The sequence below is a fragment of the Emericellopsis cladophorae genome (assembly GCF_022114955.1).
Source record: "Emericellopsis cladophorae strain MUM 19.33 chromosome Unknown NODE_29_length_272814_cov_116_152143, whole genome shotgun sequence".
Lineage (NCBI taxonomy): Eukaryota > Fungi > Ascomycota > Sordariomycetes > Hypocreales > Bionectriaceae > Emericellopsis > Emericellopsis cladophorae.
The window spans coordinates 16,613-37,322 of record NW_026250954.1 but is presented as its reverse complement, the minus strand read 5'-3'; the positions used below and the strand labels follow the sequence as shown (position 1 = coordinate 37,322).

General features: G+C 53.5%; 5 protein-coding genes across 5 annotated transcripts; 3 read left to right on the top strand and 2 right to left on the bottom strand.

Annotated features, from left to right (window-relative positions):
• Positions 1-112: 112 nt before the first annotated feature.
• On the bottom strand, positions 113-720 carry J7T54_001148 (uncharacterized protein; the record flags this gene model as incomplete). The annotated part of the gene is made up of 2 exons (XM_051507199.1): positions 113-478; positions 541-720. 2 exons carry the CDS (start codon positions 718-720, stop codon positions 113-115), a joined length of 546 nt encoding a protein of 181 aa, XP_051361500.1.
• A 2,246-nt stretch (positions 721-2,966) lies between these two features.
• Positions 2,967-5,388, bottom strand: J7T54_001147 (uncharacterized protein; the record flags this gene model as incomplete). Its single annotated transcript, XM_051507197.1, has 3 exons — positions 2,967-2,978; positions 3,757-4,102; positions 4,154-5,388. 3 exons carry the CDS (start codon positions 5,386-5,388, stop codon positions 2,967-2,969), a joined length of 1,593 nt encoding a protein of 530 aa, XP_051361499.1.
• A 3,416-nt stretch (positions 5,389-8,804) lies between these two features.
• Positions 8,805-9,572, top strand: J7T54_001146 (uncharacterized protein; the record flags this gene model as incomplete). Its single annotated transcript, XM_051507196.1, has 1 exon — positions 8,805-9,572. The coding sequence occupies one exon, from the start codon at positions 8,805-8,807 to the stop codon at positions 9,570-9,572; it is 768 nt and encodes a 255-aa protein (XP_051361498.1).
• Positions 9,573-13,660: 4,088 nt separating this feature from the next.
• Positions 13,661-17,320, top strand: J7T54_001145 (Calcium-transporting ATPase-like protein; the record flags this gene model as incomplete). Its single annotated transcript, XM_051507195.1, has 1 exon — positions 13,661-17,320. One exon carries the CDS (start codon positions 13,661-13,663, stop codon positions 17,318-17,320), a length of 3,660 nt encoding a protein of 1,219 aa, XP_051361497.1.
• Positions 17,321-18,026: 706 nt separating this feature from the next.
• On the top strand, positions 18,027-20,108 carry J7T54_001144 (uncharacterized protein; the record flags this gene model as incomplete). The annotated part of the gene is made up of 6 exons (XM_051507194.1): positions 18,027-18,119; positions 18,214-18,235; positions 18,330-18,665; positions 18,723-19,730; positions 19,914-19,988; positions 20,083-20,108. 6 exons carry the CDS (start codon positions 18,027-18,029, stop codon positions 20,106-20,108), a joined length of 1,560 nt encoding a protein of 519 aa, XP_051361496.1.
• Positions 20,109-20,710: the final 602 nt, after the last annotated feature.

The following is a 20,710-nucleotide window of genomic DNA, read 5'->3' as shown; positions in this document are numbered from 1 at the left end:
AGTATCCTATGAAGAGAATTTCCCACTGACACAGCCCATGTTCATCTCTCAACGACGCCACTGATGTCACAACCGCCAGTGTTAGCGCTCTTCCATGCTATGAACTGCCCAATTAGTTGCTGTAGGCGTTGATGGCCTTCTCGATGGTGTCATTCAGATCGGCAACGTCCATTTTGGCACCCTTCTGACAGGTGGGCACGAGCATGATGATTCCCTCTGCGAGCGTGTCCACAATGTTCTCCAGTTCCCGGAGGACAGTGGCAACGAGTGGGCCGGCAAAGGGCACAATGTTCAGTAGGCCAGCCTTGCCGATGACAATTTCGAGGAGGTTCTTGTGGACCTCGACAAAGCTCGTAAGTGCTGTGCAGATGGCCGACTGGTCGTCTTCCTCAAAGTCGTCCTCGGGCATGTTTCCATCCAGCGCAGTGACAGTCTGGGTGGCAGTGGTCACGATGCCGCCGAAGCTCCTTGCGAGTGTCTGTGTCACGCATTAGCACTCCCTGAGCGTAGTGGTTCATGGACGAAGGCTCAGTCACGTACGAGGAAGCCAGAGGGGAGGGAAAAAGGGTTGCTGGTAATGCTCTGCGCGACGTCGGTGGCGTCCTGGGAGAGATCCGTAATGTCTTCGATGCTGGTGACGACCACCTTGGGCGAGATCTGCGCTGTAACGGCGGAGGCCGAGAGGATGGCAACGAGAGCGGGGAGAATTTTGAACTGCATGTTTGCGGCTGGAGATTGGAGATCTAAGCTTGAGGATGGGAAGACGTTTGAATGTGTGGGAGTAGTTTGCTTGAGGTTGCAGTTGATACCACGGCACATATTCGCTGCGGATGTTGAAGGTATATATATACTGATTCGCATATCCCAAGTGAAGGCGACAGTCATTCTTGCCGGCTGTCAGTGACCACAGATACCGACGGGGCATTCCATCGATCTCCATATCGAAACGAAGCGGGAGGCAATCGTAAATTCCCCGTCAAGAGACACACTATGAGGCTCCTCTGAAGCAAAGACAAACGATTGTTCATGTAAAGGAATGCCGATCCGGCGAGGCTTGCTATAGTGACAGCCGTAGCTGCCGTGAACGCTCCCTATTCCATACCAAGAACTGTGGCGGAATCCTGAGGGGCCGGCAGCTCTCAGCGACTGGCAGCGGGCGGGAGTTCCCGAGCCTAGCTGAATGACTGAATGGAGCATGATCTGCAGGTACATGTCTAAGAATCGGAAGTTGTCCAAAGGGCGGTTGAGCACGAATGGAATGTGCTGGGCGGGACATCGAAATTGGTTGATATGCACTGGCCTGCCGCCCTTGCAACCAAGTTTCAGGGTGGAAGAAGCCATTCAATGCCGAAATTGAGCCCAAATTTTGTTCCTTGAATAGCCTGCTCGACGCTGCAATCGGCAACTTCCAATCTCGCAATGACCCCGGGACAATATCGACAAGGAAGATTGGGCGGCCGGTCTATTCGACTCAGGCCCAGAATCCCCCGGCCAGTATGTGAGGTTGTCGCCATATCAAGTGCCCCAGCCGTAGTGCAAAGGTGCGTGTGTGCAATTGGTGGTTAATAGAGTGGCAGTCATTGATTCAATATCCCATCGTAGTATTCACCAGCCCGAGAGCAGGCTAGAAACGTGGAGTTTGTGTGCTTCTTCCTGATCAAGATGCATCGCCGGCTGATGTATCGCCGGCAATAGTTGCGTAATGTGACTATATCCGAGTTCCTTTGCTAGGTCCGCGGGCCCCTGGCCGGCCTTGTCCTTCGCATAGGCTTCCACCCCAATATCGAGCAGGATCTGTACTAAATAGCTCTTGCCCTCCGATACTGCCCATGACAGTGGAGTCCGACCTTTCTCTCTGTCTTTGATCTCAATGTTTGCCCCATTGTCGAATAGCAGCCGAATAACAGCTCTGTAGTGAGTGTGGTCCGGACGCTTAGGACAAACGTCGCCCGGTTCATCGGGATCAGGATCTGGACCAAGTAGATATTCCGCCTCTAGGTCAATGTGTGTGTTGGGTGCGACCACCTGCATGAGAGGGGTCCAACCCTTCTCATCTGTGGATTCAATATCTGCCCCTTTTCGTAACAAAATCTTGATGCTAGCTTCATCAAGCATCAGGGCAGCCCACGAGAGAGGGTTTCGGCCATGCTCATCTCGCGAATCAAGGCCAGCTCCCATGTCGACCAAGGTCTCAACGATATCAGCAACTCCGTTCGTAGCCAGCGTCAAGTATGAGGCCTGGTTCCCGGTCGTGTTGGATTCTTTGCTCAGAAGCATCTCCACCGCTTTCTTTCGTCCCTGCACAGCCGCGAACAGTAGTCGTGTCGGGCTGTACCACTCACGAGGCTCGAAGCGCGCTCCATGGTCGATTAGCTGCGCAGCTGCCATCCCACGTCCCTTTTGAATCGATACAAATAGCGGCGTCCTACCCTCCTTGTCTTTGGACTCCACATCAGCTCCGTGATCGAGTAGCATTCCGACGACGGCAGAGAACCCCTTCTCAGCTGCCCATGAGAGTGGAGTTCGACCTTGATCATCTCGTGTCTCGATATTGGCTCCGAGGTCTAGCAGATACTTCACCAAGTCCAAGCATCGGTCTCTGGGACACTTAGGTATGGTGTCCAATAGACGGAACGTGCAAGATCTCCGTACGGCTAGTGAGAGAGGTGTTTGCCCTTCTTCGTCTCTTGATTCAATATCGGCGCCGTTGAGGACCAAGAGTTCGACCATGTCGCGGCAATGCTGCGAAGCCATTCTGAAAAGGTGTCCGGCGCTCATCTCGGCCCCATGATCCTAAAGCAAATTTGCCACACTAACCCGTTGGTAATCAATTGCCGTGCTTAACGCTGAGTTTCGAAGTTGAAGTGGCTGCACAGGAGCATCCTTCTTGAGGATTTGACTGGCGATAGCTTGAAACCCGCCTGCAGCTGCCACTACCAACGGCGTGTGATGGACGTGCGCCGATACTACATCAGCACCTTGGTCAATCAGCAACGCAACAGTTGCTTCATGACAATGGAACGTTGCGAAAAAGATAGGCATCTTCCCCTCGTTATCTTTTGAGTTTACGTCGGCTCCGTTGTCGATCAACAACTTCACAGTTGCGTCTTGTCCCTCTGCCGCGGCCCATGACAGAGGGGATCGGCCGTCCTTATCCCTAGTCTCCACGTCGGCTCCCTTGGCAAGGAGTAGCGTAATGACCGCTTCATGTCCTTTTTCGGCAGCCCAGGATAGTGGTGTGCGCGATACCCTATCGTATAGATCCGGTGCTGAAGCTGGGTTGCCGAGCAGGGCGTCGACATACTTACTGAGACCGAAGTACGACGCCAGGTGTAGGCCCGTTCCGTAAGTCTCTACGTCCGGCAAGTAGTCTCCGGCCTCGTCGTCCCAGTTATACATGCAGTCCTCCCAGTCAGAAAAATCTGATACATCAAACCAGGACGGATCATTTTCAACCACAAGAACTTGACTAGACGCATTGGTTTTGCTGTGACTTTTAAGAAAGTTTACGATAGTGTGACTCATCTCCGAAGTTGATAAAGCATGATGGCCCCAGTTCAAAGAAGCGTAACAGTAGAGTGGGTACTCCTTTCGCCGAGCCTGGTATTGATGTCCAGTGCGACAGCGGCCGCTCCCAAAACCATCAAGTGAGAGGTAGGTGACACATGTATGGGTGAGATAGGACTGAGCGTCCGGGAACCAAAGGTTACAAGTCGCTTCAAAGTACTGCTGTGTTGTGTAATGCACTAAACGCACGGCTTGGGTCTTCTCGTCAACTGTGACGAGGCCCGCGCAGGTCGAGAGGAGATCTTCCACTGGACAGATGTTTTCAAAGTCGAAGCTCATCTGCCCATCAATTACGGCGATAGCATCCTCGAGTTCCTCTGCCCGCAGTGGCCTTTTCGCAAAAGTGATCCAGGAGAGGACCTGTTTTGCAGTCTCTGCGTGGTCGGCAAGCTGCCCCTCGATTCGTTCCATGGCAGCATCGTAGGCGCGGTGGTATGCCTGCGAGCCTCCCGGCAGGTCTTTCAATGCGGCGCGGACGGCCGTTGCTGATTTCTTGCCTTTGAGAGAGTCAAGGTTGAGTCGTGCAAGAAGAAACCTTGGCACCGTGTCAGCATGTTCTATCAAGAGTTTGGGCAATGGAACGTACATTCCGTCAGCGGCTCGTAGGATGCCCAGCTTGATCTCTTCCTTCAAGCTGGGGCTGCGTGATGCGCATTTTGGTAACTCCAAAGCACGACCTTCCAGATAGGCGAGGATATCGTGGTCAGAGGCCCGGATTTCCAGGGTGGTGCATCCTTGAAACTCTGCGGCAATCTCAGGGATATGCCTCGAGGTCGCAAAGAGTTTGACACCAGACTTTTGTCGGAGGTTCTTGAGTTCATGGAGAAGTCGAGACCGAGAGCCGTCAGAATTATCGCACTCGTCGAGCGCGTCAATGACAATAAACGTTCTGAGGTTTGACACAATAACACTCTGGAGCACACTCGAAATTTCCTGCAATGACGGCCGCGTTCCCCTGTGAGTGACGGTGTGCTTCTTATGGAGCTCGTCAAGTTCACTCGGCGTCGAGGATCGGTACTCGCTCAGCTGCTTCAAGATATTTGAGAGCAAATCCTCGATTCCCTGCTCATTCTGACGCAGGTAGTCGAGATAGATGTAGGCGATGGCCGTCTCGGTGTCATCCCTGTGGCGAGTAACAATATTCTGCACCACGATCGATGTCATGATAGTTTTCCCCGCTCCTGGGATACCTGGACAGAACAAAGTGCTTTCAAGTCGGTCCTCGGTCCATCTTTTGAATTCATCAGACTGCAGGACCCATGTCCCAGTTCTCTCTTGCTGACGCTTGACAAAAGCACTATGTCGGATAGCATAATCAACCGGGGCCAGCCATTCAAGGACGGCTTTGCGCTTCTTTGCAGCGTCGTGATCATTGTGCCGAGTCTGCAGCCCGTGTAACTGATCTCCGAGGGTGTTCTGCGACTCCTCAACGCGTCGCAAACCACTTGAGATCTCTCGATCGGGAGGTCTAGTTTCATCGCAACTACCCTTGAAAGCCTCGAGAAGCTCCTCGAGTTGCCGTTGGTTTTCTTTGGACGTCTTTCTGATCTCTTGGATCAGCTGCAGGCAGTTGACGTTCAGTGCCAGCCCTAGCAGTGCCTTCTCACGCTCTATCGCCGCAAGCAACCTATCGACCTCGTTCTCAGCAAAGGGCCAAGCAAGAGAGGATGCGACCTTCTTGATACCTCTTTTCGGTTGGAGTTTGGACTGGGCAATTCTCAGGAAGGCCGAGAGTCGTGCCAGAGGTGCGTCAGGAGCATCGATGGCCTTGACCATCTCGGACCACCCTTCCCCTTCCTCACAATCGTCGACTCCGTCCATGATCAGCTGAAGGGCTTGTTCGCAGCCCCGTACTGACTCCCGAAGACGTTTGCGCTCATTTGTGGACCCTGACACTCCATTGATGTATCCGATCACTTTGCTACAGAGCTGCATCACTGCTGTAACACTCGGCGTGGCGCTGAGAGGTTCCATTTCGAGGGCCCAATAAGTGGGCACCTAGGTGCCTCAATAAGTACCGTACTCACTTGACAAAATCGCGAGCGCTGGTGTGTCTTGCGAGGCAACACCCCTGTCAGGAGTGGTGCCAATATCGAGCAATAATTGCAGCCTACGGGCGTTATACTGCCCAAGGGCTACACGAAGTATGATGATGAACAACAGATCAGAAGAGCGAAGTTGATCATTCTCTATCTGAAGAAGATGATGATGCTAAGGAAAGAAGGAAGAGCGCGACGGCGCGAAGATGCTGCCTTTAAAGGGCAGCGGTGTGGGCCGAATGTGTGGCCTGGCTAAGCAAGGCAGACATGCTGGCCGCCAATAGGTGCGAGCCAGGTGCGCAGATGAGGTTGATTGTGCCAGCTACCCATAGGATAGCTTCGTGAGCCAATTACATCCGTGTGTATCACTCACACGGCTGCTTATGAGGCTACTTATGCGTGCGGCTGTGAGGCTGTTATTGTATGTGGCGATGAGGCTGTTACTGTGTGCCTATATATGCGGCCATAGATAAGGCTGCCTATGCGTGCAGCGATGAGTCTGTTATTGTATGCGGCTAATACTGCATATATATCCCCCTTTATGTTCGGCGATGAGGCTGCCTGTGCGTGTGTGCTGTCTATATGCACGGCGATGGCTGACATGGTAAATCTTATTCGCGCGGCCGGGCGCGCACCTACGTATGCGGCCAGACATGCCTGACAGACAACACAAAGCTGCTAAGTATCGAGAGATTCGCGCTTTCGCATAAGCGTATATCGACGGCACTGAACCATAGGCGGCTAGGTTTTACTCACTAGCGCTAGCGACTTTGTTAAGTAAGCTCGAATACCTCACTCCTTTTATTATATCTTGTTCAATTCCAAGTATGAACCACTCAGGTTCTGGGGCGACACAGGATATCAGAGGTACTGATTTCCTCGACGAGAAGAAACCTCCATCCGCCACGTCTGTTTCTCACTTGCCTACCCTACGGCCGCAGCCACGTCGCGATTGTATGGGTGAGTTGATGCACAACATAATCAACTTTAGCACATGCTTATTTAATTCTAAAAGGTGACATTATCTACAATGGGGAGGGGCTTTTGAGTGTCTTATCATGGACAAATTAGGCTCAAACAATCAGTCGTATTTTTACCTCAACTCTACATCTCAATGCCTTCATTGGGCGGAAATGATCCATCCATCCACTCTCACTTGCCAAATAACATCGCTCCTTTGCCCCATGGAAGACGCGCCCTGGATATGCACAGATGCCAACAAGCTGATGCAAGTCACGTTGTTGTATCCATGAGATGGTTCGTTACAGGTATGTATCGATGGGGCGCGCGTGCCACAATGTTCCTGTCTGCCGTCGCACGCGCGGGACAGCTTCCAGTCCAAGGGCTTCGGCGGCTGTCACGAATGGTGGCTGTCTGTGGTACAGCATCCTCGATCAATCTCAGACTCTCAGGTCCACGGTGAATCGCACCAACAGCCTTCAACGTTGGCTAGCCGGCGACGCAAGTACCGTGCCCGTTCTACAAGTAACAGCTCGACGAACAAGCTTCAATCAGTTCCTGCCCGATTTTGTCCGCGCTTGAGCCGAGGCCGAGGCCGATCGGGTGCGGCCCGGTAGCCAAGCTTTATTAAGCTTCTCACGAGGCTTCAGGGAGGGTCACATTGGCCCTCCACGGATCATGCAGGTCTACGCCATGAGGGCGTCGTATGACCAGTGAGGCGTCGCAGCTAGGAACGCGACACAGGACTGGATCAGCCGGGAGATGTGGTTGTGAATGGTGCTGCTCACATGGAACCTTGACGCACGCCCTTGCTTCCCCTCAGCGTGACTTATTTCCCTCAATTAATTGGCCTGCAGCAGCGCCATTTGCCCTGGATGTCGAAGCGCCAGGTTTCGTCGTCCTGGGCCACTGCGCGTGATTGGACACGGCGGTATGTTGACGTTGATGGCGGCAGCAGATGGCGATTCGCCAGCTGATACATGTTCTTCAAGTTCTTGCTCGATGCTGAGCACCGACATGAGCCCTCTCGCATGTGAAAGCCTTCCAATGAACTGCCGACTTCTTGCCACTGGAGCATCGATCCTTGTTGGGCAAATATAACAAAGTACGTACTCATCTGGAACCTCATGCGCCAGCGACATCGGCCACAAACTGTCACCAGACCTGACCAGACATCCCTCCAGGCGGCTGCACACATGCATGCAGGTTCTCATGCACAACCGTCCCGTCCGTCGCAACCCTCATCTGCGTGGGTGTAACAATAGTGTTGGCTTTTCAAGTCCAGACGGGACAGTCCTCGTCATCTCTTCGGCTCATCCAATCTCTCGACCTCCACCATACCATAGCATCGCCTCCATCGAACACCACGACGGAATTTTTCCCAACTTGTCTCGACTCTCGCCCTTGGATCGCGGGGTTCTCCTCTCCATAGTGGGGGGAATCGACGGGCGATCCACCATCGTGCCCGGCTTCAATCGAATCAGTCACTGGGATTTGATCGCGACAAATACTCGACCGCCACCCAGCACTATTACACACAAATCGACGCGAGAAGAGGGGAGAGTCACGCTCTATCGAAAAATCTGCGGCGTTGGTTCCCACTCGGCTCTCGACGAGCATCTTCACCTCCACAGCCGCGTGAGCGTGTGGATATCCGCTGCCCTACACCGCCAGAGAGCCTCCATATCGGCTGGTCGACAGACCCGCTGGCCTCAGACACCCTGGTTTGTTCCTGGCGACCTGCATCAGAGAAAAAGCACCATCACAAAAAATCAAAAACAAAAGACTCACTTGAGTTTTGCTCCAATTTGCCTCTTTCACCTTTTGTGTCCTCCTTGTGGCCCTGGTCTTCTACATCATCCCTGACGTGCTGGCTCACCGTTCGTTCAATACGTACATGTGCCCTTTGTGATCGTCAGCCGACAAAGGCTCGTCAAATCTTCCAGCCATCACCGACCAGGGACCACTCTCGCAGACCGCAACTTCTCAATCTAGCACTACCGCAACCAGGGCTCGCAGCAGACGTCCGACGCATCGCAACTTCTAGTGGGACCTCTCTTGTCGTTACCTGGACAAGGAAATTGGAACCGGACGTGCGTGCGTATTGTCGATGGCCGTTCGGCGAACATGGTTCACCGACATCTTCAGCAATCAAAAAAGGATTATATCGTCAAGTGAACGGCTTCTTCTCCATTCTCTCTCCATTCACGCACTTCTGCGTGGAAAGACCCAACCACCATGACCATGCCTTGTCGAACAAACGTCCCACAGTCTCAGACGACATACCACAGCTTTCATGACATTGAATTGTACGAGCCAGCCTCGCCACCAAGGAAGTCGGCACCAGCTGTGCGAGAGTTCGAGGTCGACAGGTCGACATCGAGCGAGGAAGACCGGCCTCCCGCCAAGTTCCAGATGAAGCGACAGGATTCCGGTTACGAGTCCTATGGTCCGGGCACCAGCCCCCGAACCTCCATGTCGTACGGCAGACCGTCACCACCACCTCGCCGTCCGACTTCAACATCAGTCCGTACTTCCACCAGCATCGTGCCTCATCCACGCACGAGGCCCACCACCCGACGTTCGACCAACAAATCCTACCACCAAGCCAACTCCTCCTCGGTGCACATTGTCCGTCCTCCGCCGTCGGCGCCGCAGCCCTCAAGCTACTTTCACTTCCCGCCGCCGGATCCCTTTGCAGATGCGCTCGTTGAGCATGAGGTCTCGCCACCGTCACCGGCTTCACCACCACCACAGACCACGCACTACTGGACGAGCGACCAAACCCGACGTCTCGAGTACGCTGCCATTGACGCGGCCAGCCGTGGAGTCAAGGGCTGGTGCCGTCGCAACCTCATCCCGGACTGCCTGACCGCCAAAGCGGAACGACACGTCTCCTTTGACGACGACACGGGCAGCGTGCGACGCTACAGACTGGAGCTCGAGGAAGAGGACGCAAAGAGCGTTGCACCCAAGAAGAGGAAGACGTGGCATTTTTGGGCCTAGACTAGGAAGCCTCCCTGATTCCCTTTGTTTTTTTCATTGAGCAGGGAAGATTGACGGTGCATTGCGAGCTGCCTTTGGGCAGCGAAGGTTTGGGCATTTACACGGCGCACTATACCCCCACACCCCCAATGTCATTGACGATAGATGATGACGACGGATGATACGCAGATGGAGATGAGGTATAATCTACGAGAAGCGGACGGACGGTGGGAGCGGAGCATTGAGAGCTGCATTCAATTTCGCAGCCAGCGAGCATTAGCACATGAACTTTGAAAAAGATATTTATCGATTAACACGCTTACGATATTCGTCTTTTTCTTGACCAACCATCGATTCTGTTTTCGGCCGGTTCTGGCATGCCAATGACGAGCCCGCGTACACGTATGCATCCCATGTTCCACAATAGGTGTATACACTGTCTCTTGTCTCCGGGCTTGAAGTTCAGGCACACCGCGTGATGGGGAGAAAGTAACCAACTGCTGCCCACCCAGTGCTCGGATGCTTGTTTGTGTCAGGGGCTCCCTGGAACACGATCGGGGTCTGACACCGACCGAAAGATTGCGCACATTTAGCAAGACAAGATGCGATGAAGATGGCTTGTTCCAGGGACAATCTCGATCTCCAAGGGGAGTTGGCAGTCCTATCGATGTGGGTGCCGTCAAGTCATACAGGACATTAAAACCTCAAAGTATGAACACTGGACAGGCTCACGGTTCAGCCACTCCGCAAGCGGTGGCATTTTCCCGCTCAATAACGTTCACATTCAACTCAGCATTTCCTGGTCTTCAGTTTCACCATACCGCGCCAACCGCAGCACTACGTACAAGTAGTTGAGGCCTCCCTTCAGGGGAACTCCAAAAAGGCTAGTTGCGGGAACTGTCCGTTGCGTCAAGCTGACTCCATCGTGGCTGTGAACCTGCACAATCCATGACAGGAAGCTCGCTCATCACAAACCCGTGCCTGCAAGGTCAACAAACCACAACCAAGCACTTTTCTATGCCTTTGGACTCAGCAAGATGCCGGGCTGCCTCGCGGCGGCCTCCATGACCGCCTCGCATCCCGGCGACTTTGTGATCACGGGAGACTTCACCGAGTGAGGCAGTGGTTGTGTACACAGTTTCGACGTGTTGGGCACACAACATCACATCTTCGCGTACCGCATGGCTGAGCAGTCGTCAAGGGACCACAAGTCGCCACGGCCCCTACGCACACGAGTTGAGCCAGCCAACTATGTCACCAATTGAGGAGCCTACGTAGTACGGGGAATAGCGGCCCACATGATCCCGCCTGTGTCGTGTCGGAAGCCTCTAGACTCGACCGTCGGGAGTGATGATGGAGTGTCAGTCAGTCTCACACTCTGCACCAACCGGGTCCCCAAAGCCGAGAACAAGGCAGTGTATCGGACGCTGCACAGTCCGCTCAGCATGCATAGCCCAAATATTCAAGCCTAATAACCTTACTAAGTGTCGTTGATGATGACATGCCAGATGGGAGTCCCTAGCCACGATCCCCATGCTCAAGTTGCAAGGAAACTGTCCCGAAAGGCGAATCTCCGAGGAGGCGCGTCCAATCGCAAAAGTCACTCGCAATGATATCATTCCAAACGATCATCTACGGGCATCCGCTGCGCCCGCACTCCGGTGACATGTTGAAAGTTCGTCTCCATGCAGCGACTTGCATGCCAATCCTTCGGGTATGATGTGGGGGGCGTCCGCCCACGTCCCGGTGCTTGATTCTGTGTGATTTGGGAGGGGGAAATTGCGAAACCAAACGGGGGAAATGACCGTCCGTGCCAGTGCATTGCTTCATCTAGTCTAGAGTGTAGCCCGCGGAATCGTGATTCCATCAGGCCGTCGCGTAGCCAGCAGCAGGGTGTGATTCGACCCAAATTCCGCTGTTGCTACGTATTACTACTCTCTTCACACCATCCAGCTGGCTTGGGTCCTCATGCTCTGTTGGGCGCTTGCGTGCCCGTGTCCTTTGAAGTTACGATTGGACATGCCACAAGGGCATCAATGACAAGCTTTCGAACGGGCGCCAGCAGGCTCAGCGAGACCAGCTGAAGGTGCCTGCGGTGAAAACTCGACTCAAACAGCCCAAGTTGCACGAATGCAAGCTTGGGCAGCTCAGCCACGATGGCATGCAGCATCCCAAGCCAATCACCGTCGCCATGCGGAGTCGACCGGCGCCCCTGACTCCCACTCGGGCCCATCCTCCCGCACACCGGAGTGTGGGAGAATCAACTTGCACAGTGTTAGCGCTGTTTGAACGTCACAGTGCATTGAGCGCCACAGGTACAGGCAACTGACTGTGGCTGAGCATCATCAGCCACAATTTGACGAGCTGTACAAGTACGTACGCAGCACGATTCTCGATCAAAGAGTCGTCCAACAATATTCCGTGTTATGCAATGGCTCAAAGCGTCTCGAATGGTCTTTGAAGGATCCTCAACGCACGTGCGCACAGGGGAAGGGGCTGTGCGATGCGTTAGTGCGCAAACACGACGCTCTTTGGCTTGATACTTGCTCCAGGTAGATATCACAATTTCTACTGCGTAGTGACGACAACGCGCGATCGGCGCTGATGCGAAATGTCTTTCGCTGGCTCACCTCAAGAAGTGAGTGGTTGGTCGCCTGTTGGCGCCACTGGCATGTGAGAACTCAGGCCACTGCATTCATTGTGCGTCTGGACTCGGTATGCCTCCGTAATTTGGTCATCATGCACTGCCGCCGTGTAGTGCAAGCGATCAATAATAGTCTACGTAGTACGTACTCCGTAGTCAAGTTAAAATGTTCAAGGCAATCACGACTAGCTTTGCCAGCGTATACGTCGCCCAGAGTAATGTGTCGCGACTAATGAGTAATCTCCGTATGGTCAGCTTCTTGAGAACACTTTAAAACATCACAAAACAATTTGTTCCAGGCAATTTCCAGGGCAACTAGTTACCAGGGGCAAGTCTGGGCTGCTGGTGCGAGACGAGGCTGCCGCACGGTACATTGCCCATCAGGACCCATTCAACTTGCTCCAAAAAGGGGGCAGTGCAAGACCCTGGTCATTAATTCGACCTGGACATTGCAATCGCCACTATTGGCTGCTTCCACTGATGTGCCTGGGCCAGAGTCCCGATTCGTAGGCGACGGACTCGACGAGCCTGCCGTCCGATGCGTGAAAAGGGTGCGACTGAAGCAAGGAAATATTCAGAGTGACGCCGATGCAAGGAGGGAAACCATCAACCGTGTAGCATCGAGGAAACCTGTGTGGGGGACATCGGGAGTTGGGGCTGCATACACAAGGGCCGCTAGTGGCACTTAGTCATGCTCCCTGAGCCAATAGATCACCGAGAATAAACCGCTGGCCCGCTGGTTTTATAAAACAAGCATATCCTCAGACCGGAGCTTAGCCCGATCGAGAACACGGACAGAAGAACAGTGTCCGGTCCTGCCCATTCACGGACCGCTTCCCAGTGTCCCATTGTACCCACCCCCTCCCTCGGATGGTCAGTAAGACCCATGCAGGCATGGAGTCAAGCTGGCGGCCTACTGGATCGTTTTCTTTCTCGCTGGCCGCTTCAACTTCTTTTCATTTCCAGTCAGTCTAGCTTCGGGGTGCCACCTAACTATGACATGCTGCATTCTGGGCGTTCTTTACTCCTGTTCTTCAGCCCTCGAAGCACGGTCTAACAGCGCTTAGACTGCGAGGCCTCCTCTGTTCTTCACTGTACATTCTTAGTTCATTCTTTCACCTTCCTTCTCTACCAGCTCTTTTCGCCTCTTGACGCAGCAGAGGCGCAGCAGAAGCATACGTTGCGAGATCAGCCTCGGCTACGGAACTCTACAGATTTGAGCGCAAAGGTTATCAAACCGGGAGTAACCCGAGAGGCGAGTGAGGCTTCAGATCCGCTGTATACCTACTCCAAGACCACTTGCACATTCAAAGGTGCTTGTTCCCGGCTCCCCCCACGAACCCGAAACTCCGCCAGCTTCACCGAGTTTAATCGCCATACTCCTCACTCTTCCATCCTACCCTTTGGGCTTTAGAGGAACCCGACCCTTGCCCAACAAGACTGGTTCGTGAGTCTGTTGCCCAGCATGGCGACGCCATCACCGCCCTCGACTGGCCAACCTCACCACCAACCCAGCAACAGCAACAATAGCAATACGTTATCACCACCCACACTATCACTGCCGAACCTCCAGGTGGACACATCTCGGCAACGCGCTCACAGCAATGCCGACACCGTCCATTCCCGGTCGTCGGGTCTCTCTAACCCGTTCCTCACGCCAGCCGCGACGAGCGCAGCCTCCAGTATAATTGAAGATCCCGAGACAGCTCTTAGGCCGGATCCTGGCACAGAAGACGACTTCCGGGTTGAGGACAATCCTTTTGCGTACACCCCAGGCCATCTTAACAAGCTTCTGAATCCAAAATCATTATCAGCATTCAAGGCGCTTGGCGGACTGCAAGGCATCGTGAAAGGACTGCAAACCAATGTGCAAACAGGTTTGTCGGTCGATGAGACGGGCGCGCCGACACGTGTTTCCTTCGACAGCGCGACGAAACATCACGACCCTTCATCTTTGTCCGAGGCCGACTCGCCGGTTGAGCACGCCTACACGAGTGGAGAACCATTCGGCGACCGCATTCGTGTGTTCAAGAAGAACGTCTTGCCTCCGAAGAAGCCGACGCCCTTCTATGTCTTGGTGTGGAGGGCATACAACGACGTCGTTCTCATCGTCTTGACAGTAGCCGCGGCCATCTCCCTGGCACTAGGTCTGTACGAAACCCTTGGCAGGGAGCATGATCCGAGCGAGCCAATGCCCGTCGATTGGGTCGAAGGCGTAGCCATTTGCGTGGCTATTATCATCGTGGTTGTCACGCAATCATTCAATGATTGGCAAAAAGAACGTGCTTTTGTGAAGCTCAGCGCGAGAAAAGAGGAGCGCGAAATCAAAATCATTCGGTCTGGCAAGTCGTATTTGATCAGTGTCCACGATGTTCTCGTTGGCGACATTCTTCACCTGGAACCCGGTGACTTGGTACCCGTTGATGGAATCCTTGTCGAGGGCCACGACCTCAAGTGCGACGAATCCTCGGCAACTGGCGAATCCGATGCCCTCAAGAAGACTGGAGGCGACGCAGTCATGCGCGCTCTCGAGTCAGGCCAGAGCAAGGCTGAGCTCGACCCTTTCATCATCTCGGGTGCAAAGGTTCTGGAGGGCATGGGTACGTTTGTCGCAACGTCTGTCGGTGTCAACTCCAGTTTCGGCAAGATCATGATGTCAGTACGTACCGAGATGGAAGCCACTCCTCTGCAGAAGAAGCTGGAACGCTTGGCCCTTGCCATCGCCAAGCTTGGTACCTCGGCCGCTGCTCTCTTGTTCTTTGTTCTTCTTTTCAAGTTCCTCGCCAACTTGTCCGACAACAACGACACGGCGACCGAGAAGGCATCGACCTTCACTGATATCCTGATCGTTGGCATCACCATTATTGTGGTCGCTGTTCCCGAAGGTCTTCCGTTGGCTGTCACTCTTGCGCTTGCTTTCGCGACAACCCGCATGCTTCGTGAGAACAATCTTGTGCGTGTGCTGCGAGCTTGCGAAACCATGGGCAATGCCACAACCATCTGCTCCGATAAAACCGGCACTCTCACTACTAACAAGATGACCGTTATCAAAGGCACGTTCGGTAAGGTCAGCATCACAAGGACCGAGGGAGAGAAGTCGGAGGAAACCAGTATGGCGGACTGGAGCTCGAATTTGCCTGAAAAGACGAAGCAAGCAATCATCCAATCAGTCGCAATCAACTCAACTGCCTTTGAGGGTGAAGACGAAGGTCGGCATACATTTATTGGATCCAAGACGGAAACTGCGCTGCTCTCCTTGGCGAAGGAATTCCTCGGGCTGGGTCCACTGGCGGAAACGCGTGCCAACGAGGAAGTCATTCAGATGTTCCCCTTCGATTCGAAAAAGAAATGCATGGGCGCCGTCATCAAGCTCAAGGAGTCGCAGGGGGGAGGGTACCGTCTCCTGGTGAAGGGCGCTTCCGAGATCCTTCTCAACTATTGCGGCAGCCGAGCCAATATCGACGATCTCAAGGTCGAGGAGCGGTTCCCACGAGAGGAGCGCAAGAAGATCCGCGCTATCATTGATCAATACGCCGGCAAATCTCTTCGCACCATTGGTCTGGTGTATAAGGACTACACTCAGTGGCCTCCTGCCCACGCTGAAGTGGAAGAAGGCCATGCCGACTTTGCTTCTCTCCTCCACGATCTTGTCTTCATGGGTGTCGTGGGTATTCAAGATCCTGTTCGTCCTGGTGTTCCCGAGGCTGTGGCCAAGGCCACACACGCCGGTGTCAAGGTTCGCATGGTGACAGGTGACAACATCATCACTGCGCGTGCCATTGCTACTGAGTGCGGTATTTATACCGAGGGTGGCTTGGTCATGGAGGGCCCTGCTTTCCGCAAACTGAACGACGCTGAATTTAATGAGATGCTTCCAAGGCTGCAAGTTCTTGCTCGGTCCTCTCCCGAGGACAAGCGTATCCTTGTAACCAAGCTGAAGGCACTTGGCGAGACTGTTGCTGTCACCGGCGATGGCACGAACGATGCGCCTGCGTTGAAGGCTGCTGACGTTGGTTTCTCCATGGGGATTTCGGGCACAGAAGTCGCCAAGGAAGCCTCAGCTATTGTTCTGATGGACGACAATTTTACCTCGATCATCACGGCTCTAAAGTGGGGCCGTGCCGTCAACGATGCGGTGCAGAAGTTCCTTCAGTTTCAAATCACGGTCAACATCACTGCCGTGCTGTTAGCGTTCATCACCGCCGTCTACTCGCCAACGATGGAGCCTGTCCTGAAGGCCGTACAGCTTCTGTGGGTCAACTTGATCATGGACACCTTCGCCGCCCTCGCCCTCGCTACGGATCCCCCCACGGAGAAGATCTTAGATCGTCCACCCCAAGGCAAGAAAGCACCGTTGATTACCATCAACATGTGGAAGATGATCATTGGCCAAGCCATTTTCCAGCTGATTGTGACCTTGATCCTCTACTTTGCCGGCCCCGAAATGCTGAACTATGATCGCTCTGACGACCAAAAGATGAGGGAGCTTGACACTGTCATTTTCAACACCTTTGTTTGGATGCAGATCTTCAACGAGTTCAACAACAGGCGCCTGGATAACAAGTTCAACATATTCGAGGGCATTCACCGCAACTTTTTCTTCATCATTATCAACATGATAATGGTTGGACTCCAAATCTGCATCATCTTCGTCGGATCGCGCGCGTTCGCCATAACTGATGGTGGCATTGACGGAACCCAATGGGCGATTTCGGTCATTACGGCCCTCATGTGCTGGCCGTGGGCCGTCGTGATTCGTTTGTGCCCGGACGCGTGGTTCGAGGTTGTCGCAAAAACCGTCGGAGGTCCCTTCGCCCTCGTCTACCGTTTTCTTCGCAAGGGCTGGCGCGCCACAGTCGGCCGCCTGTTCAAGCGTTCCAAGAAGGATGATGTCGACGGCGACGAGAAGGATGCTGCTGATACCGCTGAAATCAATGAGCACACCGTCACCGAGGAGAAGGTCAAGGACCTCGAGAACGCCTCGAGCCCGGCTGCGAATGTTCCCATCATCAACGTACCAGATGAGATGCCTGCGACGGAGAACGCCCCTGCAATAACGACCACGGCGCCTGAGCCACCTCGGGTCGAGGTTACATTGGATCATGAGCCTCCGAAGACCTCATAATTCTGTTTTGTTCGTATTTCTTGGAGTTGGTGGCTTTGCGCTACAGTGCCGTGATTTTCACATTTCAGTTCACGGATAGATCATTACTGCATGGACATTTTTCGGATGGCATTCGTAGTCAGCAACCGTTTGGTGTTGACCCTCGCCTTTTTGGCAGTGCCCGAGGCGGCAAGCATACCTATAGACATCTGGTAGCGAAATATTGAACGTTTTGTCAAAGGATCATTGTCACTTTTTCGAACAAGCTTGCGTAGCACGGATTTCCCTTGTGTAGCCTTGTTATCCACCTCTTTGTGTTCACTTCCCAGGAAAGTGAACGCAAAGAGGGGGATAACAAAGAGATTCGACAAAGCAAACCCAAGAACTGATCGAATTTCAGGAGAATGCAGAGCCCACGTTGCAGTTCATTCTTGCGCCCGGATCATCTTGAAAGCCTGTCATCAACGCAGCAATGTGAGCATTGTCATCAGGCTGACAACGGGGACAAGAAGTTGGTCATAGGTAGGCACGCCGCTTGACAGTCAAAAGAACCCACCAGCCCAGTCCTAATGCACATTTCCCTAGCATCTCTACACTCGATTTATGTGAACACGCTGACATACTTTCAAGATGTGCATCACACTAACCGTCCATCACACCAGATGTCCCTCGAACCAACCAATCGTCCATATCCCTGATACTCGCTTCGACATTTACCACCCGTTCCATGAACCGAGCTGCGACTGCGCGCAACAAGCACCTCAAGGGCGTGCATGGGCCCAGTCATGCCATAGCCATGGACCCTGCTGCAAGACGTACAGTATGGAGATATGCGACAACAGGGTAAAGTGTGGATACTACAAGTGCCTTAAAAACCAAAGCCAAGCCCATCTGGTGTTACGCTACGGATCCAGAGCCCCTTTGACCGGCTCAGCGGTGTCCAAAAATCTGTTCAAGAAGCCCAAGCGTCTTGGAGATCAACGCATTGCTCATGGCATCATGCAAGTATTGCATGGTGTCCTCGATATAGGGGCGAGGATCCGAGAAACGCAGCAAAATGAGCACATTGCCTGGCCTTCCGGCAACGAGGAGCTAAGGAATGAACTACTGTCGCAGCCTGAACACCATCAACTTGCCCAGAACTGGGAGACCAACATTGCCACCTGGCGAAGGATGTGTCTTCAGATTGCCGACTTTCCGCCATACCACCGAGCGATAGCTACGGGCGAGGACTGGATTAAAGTCACGGCTTTGCCACAGTGGCTCGCTGCTTTCAGAGCGAATCTTATTGACTACACCGACGCTGAGCGGCTTGAGCTGTCAAAAAATTCAGACGTCAAGTGGTTAAGTTACCCAAAAGATAATGGTAAGTGTCGCACCTGGTGGCGTGAGAGCTCAAGACAATCTAACCAGAGAACTGCAGATTTCAACCGCTTCATTATGGAATCTCCATGCGGTACCACATTCGTCATTGACAACGAATTGGAGTCCGATGTCACTCATACACGCGGTGATGAGGCTGCTCGGACCGAGTTGTCCATGGCTGAGCCCGCGGTTCATGTCGGGCCCACGAGCCAAATTAGCCAATACATTTTTCCCACTTCGGGACACGAAAGTCTCACTGATGGAGATGAATGCTCCTTCAAAATCGAAATTCATAAGGGAGATGAAGATGAAGATCAACATGGGGAGCCCTTGCTCCCGTATGTGCTGAACAACTGCCGCCTCTACGGCGAGGATACAGGGGTTGGTCAAGCATGGCTTTTTGTGCTTCGAAACCTATATGCCAGCGGCAGTCTCGACACTGAGATCACTGCCCTGCGCGAGGAAGCAGGTTTGGTGCTTGACATGTATCAGCAGGCTGCCGACACGAAACAGGAGACGCGAGCAGGCGAGCTGTATGATGAAGCCTGCACGATCGCCAAGTATCTCCAGAAGTACAGGGAACGCAACTCACAACACCAACTCGACACAGAATCTTGTGTACCTGAGCGTATTTACGGTCCTACTGCGATGGGCATTCGCCGACCGAGGATCAACAGAGCGATGGAAAGACATGCCCGGCTGCTGGGCGTCGACAAGGCGTATCTGAAACTCCCCCCCAAGGAGCTATACGTTGACATGCTCAATAATCCCAATACCAGAGTGCTGAGCATTGAGGAGATCATTGACGGACATCTGGTCAGACCCTGGAGAGATATTTCACGCGCGCCTTCTCTGGATGAGCGTGAGCTCAACAACAAGAACTGCCTAGATGCTGTTCGTCCACCGCAGAATGCGGAGTTTAAAATCCGAGGGGCTGCGTTATCTAATCAAAAGGTTCATCATGGGAACCTTGTGGGTGGGAGCGTGCCGGCCGTCCTCAGCGGGACAACTTCACACGCTGCTGTTCACGACATGGCCCATACCACGGACCAGCAAGACACAAACGGTACAGCAGATCAACAGCCGAACCCGCCCTCAGGTTTCATCAAACGAAGATCCAGCAAGACGTCGCCCTGGAGACAACAGGCAATGGTCTCAGACCCATTTAATTCTGTAGTAGGTCCATTTGCAGGAAGCGATGTGACCCACAGCATTGTCGAGACTGAAGGCTTGCCCTCTGATTTGATAGCTGTCGACGAGGACGAGTTGAGTGACTACAAATCTGGCGGCGAGAACTCGGACGAGCTCGATGAGTCCATGGACGGTGCGCAGCATCATTTCAAATTTCTACATCAGCCTTGCACTCCTTTCCATCAAGACCAAAGCACCGGGAATGTTGGCTGTCCCCTGAGCGGTAGCGGTGTCCAAGGCGAACAAGGCATGAGGATTCCGCGACATCTGTCAAATGATTCATCTATTTTCGTATCTCCCAACTCAGAAAAGTCAGAGGAGAAGTCTGAAACACGACCCACTGGAATGTCCGACCTTGAGAAGCCTTCTATGCCAGAGCTTCCCAAAGATGGCGAAGATCTAGGTTACGAAGCGGGCTACGAATCAGTGACCGTCTCTGAAGGCCATGAGACACCGCTGAACACTGGCCCAAACATGCGGACGCTTTCTCTCTTTGGTGGCTCTGCTTCGGGGCCTCCAGACCGATCAGAGCGACCGCGTACGCGACATGGATACACGACGAGCTTGAGTCGCCGTTGCCAGATGCCCAACGGCACTCAGCGATTCTCGCCTTACGCCCGTGCAAACGCATCAAATGTACACATTTTCAAAATGCGATCGACTTGTCCGAAATTCCGCACATCGATATCTTCAAGTGAAGGGTCGACCGACGCTCGCCCTCATCGGGGCCGTCGACCGGCAAAGGGATACTTACAGCTTCCCGAGAGCGATGGTGACAAAACATCACCCTCAGATTCGGTGGCCCCGTGTTCATCGAAATCGACCAATAGGCCTAGCTTGATTTGTGAGGAGCCC